Source organism: Cetorhinus maximus, chromosome 7 (genome assembly GCF_964194155.1).
Source record: "Cetorhinus maximus chromosome 7, sCetMax3.hap1.1, whole genome shotgun sequence".
NCBI classification, from domain to species: Eukaryota; Metazoa; Chordata; class Chondrichthyes; order Lamniformes; family Cetorhinidae; genus Cetorhinus; species Cetorhinus maximus.
In genome coordinates, this window is record NC_135885.1 from 36653614 (window position 1) to 36670465 (window position 16852).

A 16852-nucleotide genomic window follows, 5' to 3' on the forward strand; every position below is an offset into this window, starting at 1 on the left:
GACTGGGCCTTACTCCACCAATTTGATGTAGGCTTCTTCATCAAACCCTTAAGGCTGACCAGGTTAGTAATAGTGCAAGTTTATGTACCAAAGGTGAGCCTAACTGACACTGAGTGAGTCCATGCTCTTTGAAGGCAAGAAGGCGCTGGGCTGAGATAAGGTTATGGTTGCAGATTTGAGTCACGTATGCCATCTCTGGCTCAATCTCAGTATCCTAGAACCAATACACTAAAAGGATAAGCCATAACAATCTAAGTCCTTCAATCAAAAGCATAAAAATCACATCATTCCACACTGCAAGATATGCACATGCTGATGGTGCCATTGCACTTCAATCCCATAGCATGCACATAAAGCAGAAGAGTGTTGTACTTGCTTTTTGTTGTTTGTGCAGATCAAGTAAGTCACGAACATGATGCCTCAGCGTGTTTTGACACTTCCACATTTCATTTAATGCTCTGTTAAAGATTAAAAACAAAAACAGCAAATTAATTAGTTGACATCAATTGAAAGATGGTACAATTCAATCAACCTTATTTTCATGGGCATCAAAACACTATACAAAGGATGAATGAAATACATTTGATTTCATTCACAGAAATACACAGAAGGACACAAGAAATACCAAAGTAAGAAAAAGTCTTTGTCATATTAAGCCCAATCAATTCAGATTTCATGTCTAATTATTTGGTTAGCTCAATTTTGTACCATCCTTGAAAACTACCGCCTCATTTCCAATTTCCCTTTCACTCCCATGCTCTTGGGCATGTTGTCACCTCTAAAATACATACCCATCTTTCCTGCAACACTAAATGAATGCCTCCAATCAGGTTTCTGCAGCCGTCACAGCACTGAAATAACCATACCAAAACTCTTAAATTGCATCCTATGTGATTGTGACCATAGTGCATTGCCCCTTCTCATCCTTCTCAATCTCTCTGCATTCTTCGAGATGGTCAAGCACATCATCCTCCTCTGTCATTCAATTGAGTGAGATTACCCTCAGTTGGTTTCATTTTTGCTTAACCACTTGTAACCACAGCATCTTTGGATTACCTCTGAAGTCCCTCAAATCCTCATATTTGCTGCCATTTGGCAACATTATCTGAATCACAAGAGTGTCACAGTGCAGAAGAGGCCCTTCAGCCCATCGAGTCTGCACCGACACGTGAGAAACACCTGACCTACCTACTTAATCCCATTTACCAGCACTTGGCCCAAAACCTTGAATTTTATGATGTGCCAAGTGCTCATAAAGGTGCTTTTTAAAGGGTGTGAGGCAACCCGCCTCCACCACCCTCCCAGGCAGCGCATTCCAGACCGTCACCACCCTCTGGGTAAAAAAGTTCTTTCTCACATCCCCCCTAAACCTCCTGCCCCTCACCTTGAACTTGTGTCCCCTCATGACTGACCCTTCAACTAAGAAGAACAGCTGCTCCCTATCCACCCTGTCCATGCCCCTCATAATCTTCTATACCTCGATCACAGTCTTCTCAGTTCCAACAAAAACAACCCAAGTCTATCAAACCTTTCTTCATAACTTAAGTGTTTCATCCCAGGCAACATCCTGGTGAATCTCTTCTGGTGCAATCACATCCTTCCTATAATGTGGTGACCAGAGTGGCACACAGTACTCCAACTGTGGCCTCACCAAGGTTCTATACAACTCCAACATGATCTCCCTACTTTTGTAATCTATGCCTCGATTGATAAAGGCAAGTGTCCCATATGCCTTTTTCACCATCCCACGAACATGCCCTTCCGCCTTCAGAGATCGATGAACGCACACGCCAAGGTCCCTCTGTTCCTCAGAACTTCCTAGTGTCATGCCGTTCATTAAATACTTCCTTGTCAAATTACTCCTTCCGAAGTGTATCACCTCACACATTCCAGGGTTAAATTCCATCTGCCACTTATTTGACCATCCCGTCTATATCTTCCTGTAGCCCAAGACACTCAACCTCACTGTTAACCAGCAAATTGATATAGGGAGTACAAGGTATTGGAGGTGTTGGCAGGCTTAAAAGTGGCCAAATCTCCAGGTCCAACTGATTTGTGTCCCAGACTGCTGAGGGAGGAGATCGCAGGTGCTCTGACCCAGCCAATCTTTATCATCCGCAGACTTACTAATCCTACCCCCCACATAGTCATCTATGTCCATTATGTAAATGACGAATAATAGGGGACCCAGCACAGATCCCTGTGGTACACCACTGGACACTGGCTTCCAGTCACTAAAGCATCCTTCTGTCATCACCCTTAGTCTCTGACAACTAAGCCAATTTTGAATCCACCTTATCAAATTACCCTGTATCCCATCTGCATTTGCCTGCTTTATAAGTCTCCCATGTGGGACCTTGTCTAAGGCTTTGATGAAATCCATATAAACTACATCAACTGCACTACCCTCATTTACACACCTGGTCATCTCCTCAAAAAATTCAATCAAATTTGTTAGGCATGACCTCCCTCTGACAAAGCCATGCTGACTAACCCTGATCAAACCTTGCCTCTCCAAGTGGAGATAGATTCTCTCCTTCAGAATTTTCTCCAATAGTTTCCCTACCACAGACGTGAGACTCATTGGCCTGTAGTTCCCTGGCTTATCTCTACAACCCTTCTTAAATAGCGGAACCACATTAGCTGTTCTCCAGTCCTCTGGCACCTCCCCCGTGGCCAGAGAGGAATTAAAAATTTGGGTCAGAGCACCTGCGATCTCCTCCCTCAGCAGTCTGGGACACAAATCATTTGGACCTGGAGATTTGTCCACTTTTAAGCCTGCCAACACCTCCAATACCTTGTCACTCCCTATATCAATTTGCTCAAGAACCTCGCTGTCTCTCTCCCCGAGTTCCATACCTTCATCCTCATTCTCTTGGGTGAAGACGGATGTGAAGTACTCGTTCAACACTCTACCGATGTCCTCTGGCTCCACCCATAGATTGCCCCCTTGTTCCCTAATGGGCCCTACTCTTTCTCTGGTTATCCTCTTCCCATTGATATACTTATAGAATGTCTTGGGATGTTCCCTAATTTTACCAGCCAGGGCTTTCTCATATCCCCTCTTTGCCCACCTAATTACTTTCTTAAGCTCCACCCTGCACTTTCTGTACTCCACTAATGCCTCTGCTGATTTGCTTCCCTTGTATCTGCTAAAAGCCTCTCTTTTTCTTCTCATTGTATCCTGAATATCTCTGGTCATCCATGGTTCTCTGGGCTTGTTACTTTCCTATCATCCTAGAGGGAACATGTTGAGCCTGTACCCTCCCCATTTCCTTTTTAAACACCCCCCACTGCTCCCCTGTAAATTTCCCCATAAGTAGCTGTTCCCAGTCTACCTTGGCCAGGTACTGCCTTGCTTTACTAAAATCCGGTCTCCCCCAATCCAAAACATTTTTTTGCAACTTGTCTATTTCTTTGTCCATAACAAGCTTAAATTGCAACATGTTGTGGTCGCTATCACTAAAATGCTCTCCCACCACCACCTCAGCCACCTGTCCGGCTTCATTCCCCAGAATTAGGTCCAGCACTGTGCCGTCCCTTGTTAGACCCTCTACATGTTGACCTAAAAATTTCTCCTGTACAGATTTCAAGAAATCCATTCCATCCAAGCCCTTAACACTATGGGCAGAAACTTCTGGCTGGCTTGCGGGTGGGGGAGCCTGCACACCAGCGCTTAAAATGCCGCGCGAGGTCCAGACGTCAGTAAGCGGCATTGCGATATTTCGGTCGGTGGGCACACTACGCAGTGGGACGCGCGCCTGCCATTAATTAAAGGCCTCGTTAAGGCCCTTAACTTGCCAATCGTTGATGATTTGAGGGGCCCGTGCGAACTTCAGCTCGGCGCATGGGCCCAACGGGCAGGTGACTTTTTTTACAAACCTCATCCAGTGGCGGGATGAAGTTTGATAGCAGTTTTAAAAATGTTTAATAAAGTTTTTGTTTATTTCGTTAACACGTCCCACATCGTGTGACATTTTCACATGAGAGGGACATGTTAATGAATTTTTTATTGTTCTATTTTTTATATTTGCCAGCCTTTCAGCGATCTCCCTGAGGCAGCACTTTGCGTCAGGGAGATGTGCGCTCTTTCGCACACATGCACGAAAGGGTGCACTCTGACAGTTGGGGACCCCCACAGAGGAAGTGCATAGCAATTCCCGTCAGGTGGCCCGCTTAAAATGGCGGCGGGGCCTGTTTCGGCGGTGGCGATCGGCTGCCCGCCCACCGAGCCGGTAGGACCCGCCCGCCCATCAAGGGCAGAATTCTGCCCTATGTCTATCCCAATTAATGTTGGGAAAGTTGAAATCAGCTAATATAATTACCCTATTGTTACACACCTCCGCAAATTGTGCACATATTTGCTCTTCAATTTCCCGCTGACTATCTGAGGATCTATAATAAAGACCTAACAATGTGGATGCCCCTTTTTTATTCCTAAGCTCTACCCACAAAGCTTCATTTGATGCCCCCTCCAAGATATCATCTCTCCTTACTGCAGTAACTGACTCCTTAACTAATAATGCAATGCCTCCTCCTCTTTTACCCCCTCCCCTGTCTCGCCTGAAGATTCTATGACCCAGAATGTTGAGCTGCCAATCCTGCCCTTCCCTCAACCACATCTCTGTGATGGCTACTATATCACAATTCCGCGTGTCAATCCTCACCCTTACCTCATCCGTTTTACCTGTAATACTCCTGGCATTAAAGTAGAGGCCATCCAGCTTTGCCTTACTCCCTTGAAACTTAATGCAGCTGTGCTCCCTCTGACTTGATTGTTTTACTGTATTATGATGTGTCCCTGTTCTGCTAACATTGTGTCCCCCTCCCGAATTAGTTTAAACTCCTCCCAACAGCATGAGCAAACCCACCTGCAAGGATGTTGTTCCCGCTCTGGTTGAGATGTAGACCATCCCGCTTGTAGATGTCCCAGCTTCACCAGAAACGTTCCCAGTGATCCAGGAGTCTAAAACCCTCCCTCCTGCACCAACTCTTAAGCCACAAATTTATCTGCGCTATTCTCCTATTTCTGAGCTCCCTTGCACGTGGCATTGGGAGTAATCCAGAGATTACAACCCGAGAGGTCTTGCTTTTTAGTCTACTGCCTAACTCCCTGAATTCTTGATGCAAGACGTCATCCCTCTTTCTACCTATGACATTGGTACCAACATGTACCATGACCTCTGCCTTATCACCCTCCCCCTTCAGGATGCCCTGCAGCCGTTCAGTGACATCCCAGACCCTGGCACCAGGGAGGCAACACACCATCCTGGAGTCACGTTGACAGCCACAGTAGCGCCTATCTGTTCCCCTGACTATAGAATCCCCTATTACAATTGCTCTTCCTCTCTTCCTCTCATCCTCCCCTCCTGTGCAGACAGGCTGCTTGTGGTGCCAGAAGCTTGGCTCTGTCTGCACTCTCTGGAGGAACCAGCACCTTCATCAGCCTCCAAAATGGAATACCGATTTGTGGGACTTGTGAGACCAGGGGACTCCTGAACTACCTGCCGGTTTCTCTTGGACTGCCTGGCGGTCACCCATTCCCTTCCTGAAGTCCCTTCAGCTGTGGTGTGACTACCTTTCTAACCGTGCTATCCACGATGCTCTCAGACTCGCAGTTGCTCCACAGTGTCCCCAACCGCCGTTCCAGCTCTGAAACCCGAGCTTCCAGGAGCTGCAGCTGGACACATTTCCTGCACACCTGCTGGTCACGGGCACTGGAAATGTTCCCGGCTTCCCACATGGAGCATGGGGAGCACGCCACGGCTTTGAGCTCTCCTGCCATGACTTATCCCTTTAAATTAAGCCTTTTAAATCAATTACTCTAGGGCCCTTCTTTCCTGATCCTCGTTACTACAGAATATACAAACTATAAACCACAAAAAGACCTTAAATTATAAGTGATAAAAGTAGTAAATACTTACCCGACCTTACCCACTACTTACCAGTCATTCCTTTCCCTTGTAGCCTCTACTGATGCAGCAGGACAAGACCACTCTCTGAAAATTTAAGGAGTTGGATAGCAAAGAAAAAAAATGCAAAGAGCAGCTCTTCCCCTATGCACCGAATTGCCACTGTGCACCAAATTGTCAATACCCACACTCACTCTGGCTGTGCCCACACTCATTCTGGCTGTGTCTCATTCACAATGAGGTCACTCTCCTGTTCGTGTGCAAGATCTAGCATTAGTTTTTATGTGTACACTGATGGCACCTAATTCTATCTCTTAACAATCTCTCTTGACCCTTGCACTGTCTGTGTTATCAGCCTTCTTGTGTTATCAGCCTTCTTGTCCAGTCCTGGATGAGCCACAATTTTCACATAGGACTGCATTTTCCAGGGCCCGCTCGCCAAATTGTAAAATGACGCGAGGTGATTTCGGGCATGTGTCCCGACGTCACCTCGCATCATTCCAATCTTTAGTTCGGCGAGCACGCACCAGAGTCAGCTGCGCGCCCACCAATCTGTCACTTAAGGCCTTTAAACAAGTAATTAACCCAATTAATGGACCTGCCCATCCAACCTTAAGTTTGGTGGGCAGGCTAAGAGCGCAGGTGACTTTCAGAAAAAACATGAAACCTCATCCACGGGCGGGATGAGGTTTCATGAGGTATTTAAAATGTGTATAAAATTTTTAAATAAAAGTAAATTGACATGTCCCTGCCCATGTGACAGTGTCACATGAGGGGACGTCAGGAATATTTTCTTCTCCCTTTAATAAAGCTTTTAAACTTGAGCTGAGCTCCCGGAGGCAGCACTTTGCCTCAGGGAGATTTGTGCGCTCTTTGGCGCGACGCTTCCAGACGGATGTCACACTGGGTGGGCCTTAAGTGGCCTGCCCACGTAAAATGGTGGCCCCCTGTGGGGAATCTGCCCGCACGGCCCCACTGATGGGGGGGAAAATGCCGCCCTTAATGGAGACTGCAGCCATCACCTTTGACCCTGCCACAAACTGTGGCCTCACTACTCATTCTATTCCTCTACCCAGCCACTGTTTCAAGTTGAATGGGTTTTAAAGCCCTATCTGACCTCAAATTGAACTTCTGACCCCATACCCTCTCCATCAAAGACTTCTAAATCCACAGCATTACCCATGCCACCATTACCCAGTCCACCTGCTGCTTAAACATTCCTCCATGACTTGCTCACTATCAGACTTAATGCTCTCCTTAATTTAATTTCATCCAAAACACTGCTACCCATGTGCTATTTTGCACTAAGTTGTGTTCACCTGTCACCCCCTGGTGCTTGCTGACCTATATTGGCTCCCCAGTCCCACATCTCCCCTGTAAAATTTTCATCTGTCCATTGAAATCGCTTCACGGACTCTCACCTTCCCATCTCTGTAATCTCTTCCAACTATGCAACTCTGAATTTTTCCATGTGTCCTTCTATAACATCTTTAATAATAGTTCCTAACATTTTTCCTATGACAGATGTTAAGCTAACTGGTCCGTAGTTTCCTGCTTTCTGTCTTGCCACACTTTTTGAATAAAGGAGTTACATTTGCTATTTTCCAATTTATTGGAACATTCTCCAAATCCAGGGAGTTTTGGAAAATTAAAATCAACGCATCAACTATCGCACGAGCCACTTCTTTCACGACCCTAGGATGAAGTCCACATGGACCCAGGATTTATCAGTGCACAGCTCCAACAACTTGCTCAATACCACTTCTCTGGTGATTGTAATTTTCTTAAGTTCCTCCCTCCCTTTTCCTGATTTACAACTATTTCTGGGATGTTACTTGTATCCTCTATAGTGGAGGCTGATGAAAAATACTGGTTCAATTCATCTGCCATCTCCTTATTTTCCATTATTAATTCCCAGGCTCACCTTCTATGGGAACAACACTCACTTTTTAAAAAAAACTCTTATTTAAATATCTATAGAAACTTCTACTATCCATCTTTATATTTCTAGCCAGCTTCCTCTAGTGCTCTAATTTTTCCTTCCCTATTGATCTTTTCGTCATTCTTTGCTGTTATTTAGTTCTGAGTTTTGCAAGCATGTATTGGTTGAATATGGTCAGCACTCTGTTGCGAACAGCCAAAGGGACGTGCTGTTTGATATGATCTGCCAGTCATTGGGACATATGACCTATTTACCTGGCATCACACTGGCACTGAAATTCATGTACCACATTACTCATTTGTGTGGTAGGCAGAAGGTTTTTTTGGCTTAACACCACTCCTGTTGACACTACATAGTTGCAGCAGGAAATGGCAAGCTTCATATGTTGCTCAAATTTGAGATATTTTACCCTTCCAAGATAATTGGAGGTAGGTACTTCAGGTTCAAAAGCGGTAGCCTGCCCAAGCCATTTGCTCACTGTGGAAGCTTGATGCCCAAATAGGGTGCATGAAAGCTATCCTTTGAGATAATAGCAACCCCAATCAGGCTCAGTGTCTCGCGCATACTCACAAATAGACCTAAGGCCGCCACAGTTGGACCAGAAAAGTGCCCAGTCCACCTCAAATTGCCCTGGAAGGTTAAGGTATCGCAAAAATTTGAGCAACAGGTTTTTCTGCCGCTGCTATGCATTGGCAACACAAATGAACATATGCCCCAGTGGCTGGCAAATCAAATCAAACAGCTCATCTCTTCGGCTGTTGGCAATAGAGTGAGTACTGACTGTACTCAACTAGCTCGTGCTTGCAAAATTCAGAACATAATGTCTAACGTTAGATACGATTCCGCGATTAGGCAGAATTTGCTGAACAATCCTGGGTGAGCTAAGAATTACATTAACCACCAATTTAAGCTTATCAGCCGGACTCGCAACGTAGCTCACTTATGCTTACCAGAAGCTACATATATTCAAGTGCAGGAACCTGTTCTCTGCAAGCAAAAAAGGAATATGTCCAGACATTGGACCTTTTTTGAATAAACAAAACCATGGGGAATATTAGCTCCCTGGTGCATTCACCATGGCAACGTCTCAACCAATAAGGGCTGACTTGCCAACCAATCAGCACCCTTTCTCTCATGCAGTATAAATTGTTGTTCCCTTTGAAATTAGGCACTCTTGCTTTTGTCCTGTTGAGTACAAGAAAAAATGCTTCAACAGCATGTCTCTTTTTTTCAACATAAAGGAAAATAAGCTGCTTGGGAAACCAAAACTGCTGGCCAGTGTTTTACAAGTAGTACTTTTTCCATTTATTACCACACTCTGTCTGCTGATACCAAACAAATAATCATCATTATTGTGTGTCTTAATGTGACATTCATGAAACTAAATTTTATCTGTGACCAGTATTCCTCTACACAATGAGAAGCTGCAGTGTTGATAACTTCAAATGTAAAAGAAAACTATTAAGCAGGAAGTGTAGTTTGAATCTACATTGTTGAAGGTAGCAAGGCAAGTTGGGAAAGCAATTAAAAAGCATAGGGAATCCTGGGCTTTACGAGTAGAGGCACAGAGTACAAAATAAGAAAATCATAAAGAGCCTCTATAGAACATTGGTTCAGCCACAACTGGAGTACTGCGTCCCAATTCTGGGTACTGTACTTTAGGAAGGAAATGAAGACCTCAGAAAGGACACAGAAGGTATTTATGAGAATGGTTTCAGGGATGAGGGCTTCAGTTATGCAGATGGATTGGAGAAGCTTGGGCTGTTCTCCTTAGAGCAAACAAGGTTGAGAGAAGCTTTGATAGAGGTGCTCAAATCATGAGAAGCCAAGACAGTAGATAGGGAGAAACTGCTCCCATTGGCGCAAGGGTCATGAACTAGAGGACACGGTTTTAGTGATTGGCAAAAGAACCAAAAGGCAGCATGAAGACTAGCTTTTTGTTAAAATGCTGTAGATGGTATGAAGAATAGCTTTTGTTTTCAAAAACGCAGCAAGTGGTTAGGTTCTAGAATGTACTGCCTGAGAGTATGGTGGAGGCAGGTACAGTTTTGGCTTTTAAAAGGGAATGAGATAAGTACATGAAAGGGAAAATAAATTGCAGGACTAGAGGGGAAGGGCAGGGGAGTGGGATTAGATGGAATGCTCTTGCAGAGTCCTGGCACAGGCTTGACAGGTAGAATGGCCTCTTCTGTCTATAATCATTCTACAATTGCTAAAAATTACAAAAAATATGAAGTTTTCTAAACTGCAATTTAAAAATACACGGGTGCTGATTTTATTCTTCTCATTTACTCATTGTTCCCACCACCTCCCCAGCAAGTCAGTTCAGGAAGACTAGAGCAAAAGTGCACTCCAATTTACAAAAAAAAACAATTCTGGCAACATGAAATTCTTAATTCTAATGTGAAGGGAATCAATGCAAATATGGTTTCTTTTCCGATAAGAAACAAACCTAATTCTGACCTATGTCACATTATTTTAAAAGCTTTTGTGATAATTCAGGTTATTAGTTTTGGTCAAGTAATACCAAGCACAAGTGGGCGCCAGAAATCTCTCATCCGAGACCGCATCCAAAAGATTCCAGTGGCCAATGATAAATACAGAAAACAAAATTAATCAAATACACTTCTGCATCTCTGTCCAGTGCTGTTCACTAGTCTTTTTAAAATATAAAGAAAATAGTGCTGCAAGCACTAGAGCATTCCCATTATGATAGGTAACATTTTAGAAATCAACAACAATTTTTAATTACAAGACCAGTCATCAACAGATTTCTGCTAATACTAATTCTCTCTCCCATCCCATTATAGGTTACAATGCAGCACTGCTGAAAATGTTAATAAGGCATTGAAATTTCAGCATAGCTATCACCATTCAATAGACGTGCAAAATTCCCAATGATGGTGGAACTAAGAGTACCACAAAGTGTCAATTGCATAGTGGAGTTCAATGTTCTACAAACTCCATACGTAGCTGAGAATTTTCCAACAACTGATGTGTCTAGAACAGATGGCTATATTAAACTGAAGTACAAGAAAACTTATTTTAAAAACGTAGTTAAGAGATTTCACTCAACCTTTGGACAACTGGCAGCCTCGATGTCTCAGGAGAATTTTTACAGTGAAATTACTTTTACAATTCAGGCTTTTTTCAAACTGATGGTCTATCAATGAGCACAACAGATTCTTCTTAATCAAGCTGTGTCCCTTCACCACTGTAAGCATACATCTTAGGAGGTGTAGCCTTTAGTGGTAGTGGTAGTTGTTCAGCTTGGGAGTTAAACAACATTGTTCAAGTGGTGGGCTCACCATGTTTACAACACTAAAACTGTCTCACTTGTTCAGATGGCAGAAACATTTTCTATTTAAATTTAAAATCTCGAGAGCCGAGTATGCCAGCATTTGAATTAGCACTGTATCACTGCATGGTCATATAAAGAGAAAATGTGGTTTCTTAAAAGCTAAGACAGGTAAAGTGATGACAATGAAGGATTCCTGCAACAGCAAAGAAAGCTAGAATTATATAGATAGCATTCAGTCAAAAAAATATAAAAACATACTTTACGGCATTGGTGTCCAGGGTTGCATAAAGATAGTACAAACACTTCATCCTTTCTGAAGTCTCCAAATTGTGAGGCACCATGTACTGCGCAAATATCCTTTCAACAAGTAATCTGTCGGTTAGAATTCAAAATTAAGAATTTAATGCCACTTTAGTTTGGTTTTAATGCTGATCAACCGAAGTCTGTATTCAAGTGTGGTATAAAAAACACAACAAAAGCAAGTAAAATCAGTTAACACTTTGAAAGCAGTAATTGCTTTTGAGCTCAGCCACTCAATAATATTGCCAAAACAATTATAGTAACCAATTGTGCACAGGAGAGGTCACTCTTCCAATCCAAGGGCAAATCTATTTGGATAGGGATGCATATTAGATCCTACAACATTGATCATTTTGAACCATCCAAAAAATAAAACCACATTCCATCACTTAATCCATGGGAAAATATTTTGTTATACTATTCTTCAACATATTTCACGGTGGTTGATTGGTTGTGCACGACAGTATTCCAATGAATCAAAGAATTTAGATTGCAATAAAAAAGGTAAAGCAGATTTATGAAACTATTTCAAAATGCAGCAGGGTGAATATTTTAATCTTCATCCTTACAGTATTGGAGTTTGTATTTTTCTTTCAATTATCACTGATCTACATTGTTATGGCATGGCTGATGGTAAATGCCGAACTGCCCGAATCCCAGAGGGAAACATGAAATAGCTGCCAAAACATTTTTTTTGCCATTTGTATAGTATGAGGTGAGGTTCTGAAATCAGGAAATGATGTCCCCAACTACTTCTGATGATTTTATAGTAGAGTAAACATTAAACACAATTACACTTAAAGAATGGCTTCACACAATAAACTGTGCTCTATAACAGTTCCACAAGATCTTAACTTAACTACCCTCAGAGCTAACCTTCCCTTTTTCTGTTCAGCAACTATCCTTATAGATTTTCAAACTCTAACAAATTCCTGTAATTTTTACCACACACTGCTTTTTCCCTTGGGGTGTCCTCTGAGGCTGACAACAACTGGGTCTTCAGTTCTGGCCTTGATCACACTGTCTTCTTAGAGTTCTGCCCAGCTATCCTGCTGTCTTCTGGGAGATCTGACCAGCTACTCCTACCTTGGCATCAGTATTTCCTAAATGCATTCCTTCCCTTTGATCTCTCTATTGTCTCAACCAGTCTCTTCAGAAATGCTTTCTTCCCAGAATTGTTTAAGCTTGTTTCATTACCCTAGCTCTTAGACTTGTATAAACAACCTTACCCTATCTTTACCTTACACCTTTTACAACCTGTGTATGTTCCCCATTTAACTAAAACAACTCAATTCAAAAACATTCCTGTCATTGCTTTATGTAAAATTCTGATTGATGTTCCTCTTATTTCATTAACATATCAAAACCACTTCTTACTGTTGGTTTTAGACTTGTGCAGTCACTCTGGCTCTTACTCCAATTACCATATTTACACCCCCAACAATCTGTCTTCCAGTACATGAGAAAAATGATAGGGTTATTGACAAAAAATACAATTTCTTATTTTCTTGACAACGTAAGGGAACCACTGGGACAATTAACATAAGGGAGACCTCCAAAATGGCAGGCCATAAAATCTCAATGGTAAGTATTTTACATTAAGAGGCTATTATGAACATGCAATTTCCTTTAAAAGTTTTTGGTCACCAAGTACCACTCTCCAACTTATGTCGAGCCAAGTAGTTCCCATTTTCATCTCTGCACATGATTAGAGTCCAAGTAATTCATGCTAGCACTATAATTGTTTCCAAAGTTTTGACTTGCAAATTTGATTTGTATGTGAAAAAGATAATTATTCACAAAAAAGTGAATGGAGTTGCCCTGGTGGTTGCTGGGTAAAGATGACATTGAATATAGAAAAAAAACTGCAGAAGTCCCAAGTTCAACTGACAGCTGAATGATTCATGCATTACCAAGAATACAAAATATAAAAACTTCGAAAAAATTGCGAACTGCATTTCATTTCTTAACCTTTAATTCTGAGTCATTAATTTTCAGTGTAAAAAATCACTCAAACCCAAATGGATGAGGCTACTACCCATTTGATTTTTATAGTATGATTATTTTGATAAAAATGACCACAATTGAGTGCTCAAAAATTATGCTTAAGAATACAAGGGCAACAAAATATAGATGTAGGGAAGTAACAAATGAAACACAATGAAGAATATCCATTGCAACCAGAAAGATTCATACCAAAGGGAAGGTGCAATGGCAACAAGCTTCTTTAGTGATAACCTTAACATAAAAATATCTCATGGTATTTCACAGACAGGTGTAAGGAAAGTGGAACCATGACCAAAGGGAGGGGATTGAGAACAGCAACAAAAAGCCTGATTGATCACTTGGATTTCAAGAAGCTTTGAAGGAGGCACAAATGGTGAAGTTTAGGGAGGAATTCCCAGAGGACTACAGTGATCGAAGATCCTGCTGCCACAAGAGGAAGGGTGCACAAAAACAAGAGTCAGAGGAACTTGGATAAGGATGGATGCAATAAAGAGCTCCTATTTATGTACATTTCAAATAGGACTGTTTGTATATACTTCCATCTCTTGCTTGAATAATGACAGTCCTCCCAAGATTTGCTGCCTTTATGTTCACCCATCCTCTGCTATCCTTGTTTTTATTTTCTCCTCCAAGTATGCATCGGAATGTGAACTAAACAGATTGAATTGCAAAAAGAGAGCTGAATATTTTACATTTAAATGGTGTTTGGTGACAGGTAGCCAATGTAGGTCAAAGGGCAGGAGCGATGAGCAAATAGAACATAGCACGGGACAAGATACACACATCTGAGTTTTGGACAAATTAGGACTTCATGAAAGGTGGCAGATAAGACGACAGTCAGGAGAGCATTGCTGTCAAGTTCAAAGGTGGCAAAGCCAAGTACAGAAATTTCAGCAGCAACAGAGATAAGACAATGATGCAAAGGTGGTGGTAAATAGTCTTTGTGATGGAGATATGGGATCTGAAATTCAGCTCAGAGTTGGATAGGATGTGAAATGGTCTCCTTCAGTCCAAGTCAGTAGCTGGAGAGGGTAATAGGAACAGTAGGAATCTATTCCATACCTTCAGCCAATTCTGCCATTTAATAAGATTTTAGCTATTCTGTAGCCCAACTCTATACAACCACCACTGATCCTTGTCCATCAATAACTACCCAAAAACAATCTGAGTCTTAAATTTTAATTGGTCCAGCAGCCAGCCTTTTAAATCAATGGCCGGAATCGTCAGCTGGCATTGGGCCTGATCGGACAACATGGCGAGATGGCCAAAAATCAATTTCACAACATCATGAACCCAGTTTGCGATCATCCGCTCAGCCCGCCATCGGATGTCGGGAACTGTAGCCCGCCATCGGATGTCAGGAACCTCTTTGTAATACATCAGCATATCATTATAAGGCCAGCCAGCCAGCCAGAATCGCAAACCCACCCCCACCCCGCCAACATGTTTCACAACAGCATATAAAAGGTTTGCACTTGCAGGCTGCGCTTTGAGGGGAACTGGGAGGTGAGTGCACTGTAACTATGCAGAGCGCTCACGAGGAATGCCTGTTGGACTTCAAGATTGAGGCACGTGGGGGAAGGGGGAAGGGGGGCAAAGGCTGCCCTGCAGTTGAAGGTAGCGCTCCAGCATGTGCGGGGTGGGGAGAGAAGTGGCCACGCACTAGGGATATTTTGTATAAAGTGATCATTCCTCTGCAGCTGAGACAGTTCAGGCACAGCCATTGATATGATTGGAGTTGGGCCTCTAGCTTATCTGCCATTCAAACAATGCAGAGGCAGCAAAGTGCCACCAAGTGCTCCACAGCTTTCACCCCTTGGGCACAGACTGCAAACTAATAAGCGTTTTAGTGGACTGCAGAACAGTTGGACGACCGGGCATGCTGTACAATCTCCTTGCTAAAGCTGGCCATGGAGCAGTCACTGGTAGAGGTGCTCACAGCCCCTTGCAACGTCATCATCCCAGTTTGGACCAGTCTCCACCATGGTTCAAGCTAACAGTGCAGCTTTCAGCACAGGTTAGGAAAATGCCTGCACTTGAGCTGACAGCACAGCATGCAGTCCAATGAACAAAGCTGCCACCAGTCGGCCAGGTGGAATGGGGTGAAGGAAGGTGGGGTTTTAGACAGCCACACAGCGCACTAATCTCTGGCCATCCAAATGGTGGCCAGCACTCTCCGGGATGCGTTAAGGGGCCTTCAGACTTAACCAACGGAGGTTCTTTGTACACCCATGCTAACCCACACGTCTCTCTCTTTCATCCTGCAAGAAGAGTACATCTGGATTGTAGAGCCTGGTGAAATAGCTGTATGCCCCATGGCGTCCAGAGAACAAAGAAGATGGAGAAGGGAGCAACCGAAGCACCTATGTGCGCAGATGGAGGAGCAGCAACCTCTGGAATGAGGGGCGGCTGGATGATTCCACCCATTGACTTAAAAGGCTGGCTGCTGGGCCAATTAAAATTTAAGACTCATTCTTTTTGGGTAGTTATTGATGGACAAGGATCAATGGTGGTTGCCGAAGAGCCATAGCGAGCCATCGCTAGCCTAGCTAGAACCAGGGTCTACAAATGCCACCTTTCATTCCTGCAGATCACCGAGAACCAGTATCGCAATGACTGTGCATGTCTACGGAACTGGTCAGTCACATCTGCCAGCTACTGCAGGATTTGGTGCCACATCGACATGGAGGGCATCCACTGCCAGTAGCCGTAAAAGTGACAGCAGCGCTCAATTTCTACACCAGTGGCTCCTTTCAGGACTCCACAGGTGACCTCTGTGAGACATCACAAGCCTCCATGCACAAATGCATCCATGAGGTCCTGGTGCCAACTTCACGAGGGCACACAACTTTGTGCAATTCGCCTGGGACCGAGAGTGCCAGGATGCAAGAGCAACTGGATTTCCCCAGGTCTCAGGTTTCCCACAGGTGCAGGGGGCCATTGAATGCACTCATGTGGTGCTCAGATCTCCGTTGCAACACGCGGTCAACTCCGTCAACCACAAGTTGGCATGTGACTACCACAACCGCATCCTGCAGGTACACGCAAGGTTTCCAGGGAGTGTGCATGACTCCTACATTCTCAATTGGTCACAGATCCCTGACGTCTTCCAGGGTCCACAGAGGCTGCAGGGATGGCTCCTCGAGGACAAGGGCTACCCACAGAGGCCATGGCTGATGACACCCTTGCGGCAGCCTCATGCTGCAGCAAAACGAAGGTATAACGAGGCTCATGCTGCAGCAAAACGAAGGTATAATGAGGCTCATGCTGCAACGCGCAACTTTGTGGAGCTCTGAAATATAATCCACAGAGGGTGTCATGCATCATCATCGTCTGCTGCATCCTTTACAACCTGGTGCTGCAATGGGAGAGGAGCTGGCTGAGGAGTAG

The 16852-nt window shown here is 43.7% G+C and overlaps 1 protein-coding gene across 3 annotated transcripts in view; it reads right to left on the reverse strand.

Annotated features, from left to right (window-relative positions):
• pds5b (PDS5 cohesin associated factor B) overlaps positions 1 to 16852 on the reverse strand; it is a 258376-nt gene that overhangs the window by 99659 nt on the left and 141865 nt on the right. For all 3 annotated transcript variants that reach the window (XR_013577094.1, XM_078545339.1, XM_078545340.1), the window contains exons 13-14: positions 11414 to 11527; positions 377 to 458 (exon numbers count right to left, since the gene is read on the reverse strand). Coding sequence is in view for 2 of the 3 variants with exons in the window: in XM_078545339.1 (XP_078401465.1) it covers positions 377 to 458; positions 11414 to 11527 (196 nt within the window). In the remaining variant the exon portion in view is untranslated. The remainder of the gene's footprint in view (positions 1 to 376; positions 459 to 11413; positions 11528 to 16852) is intronic.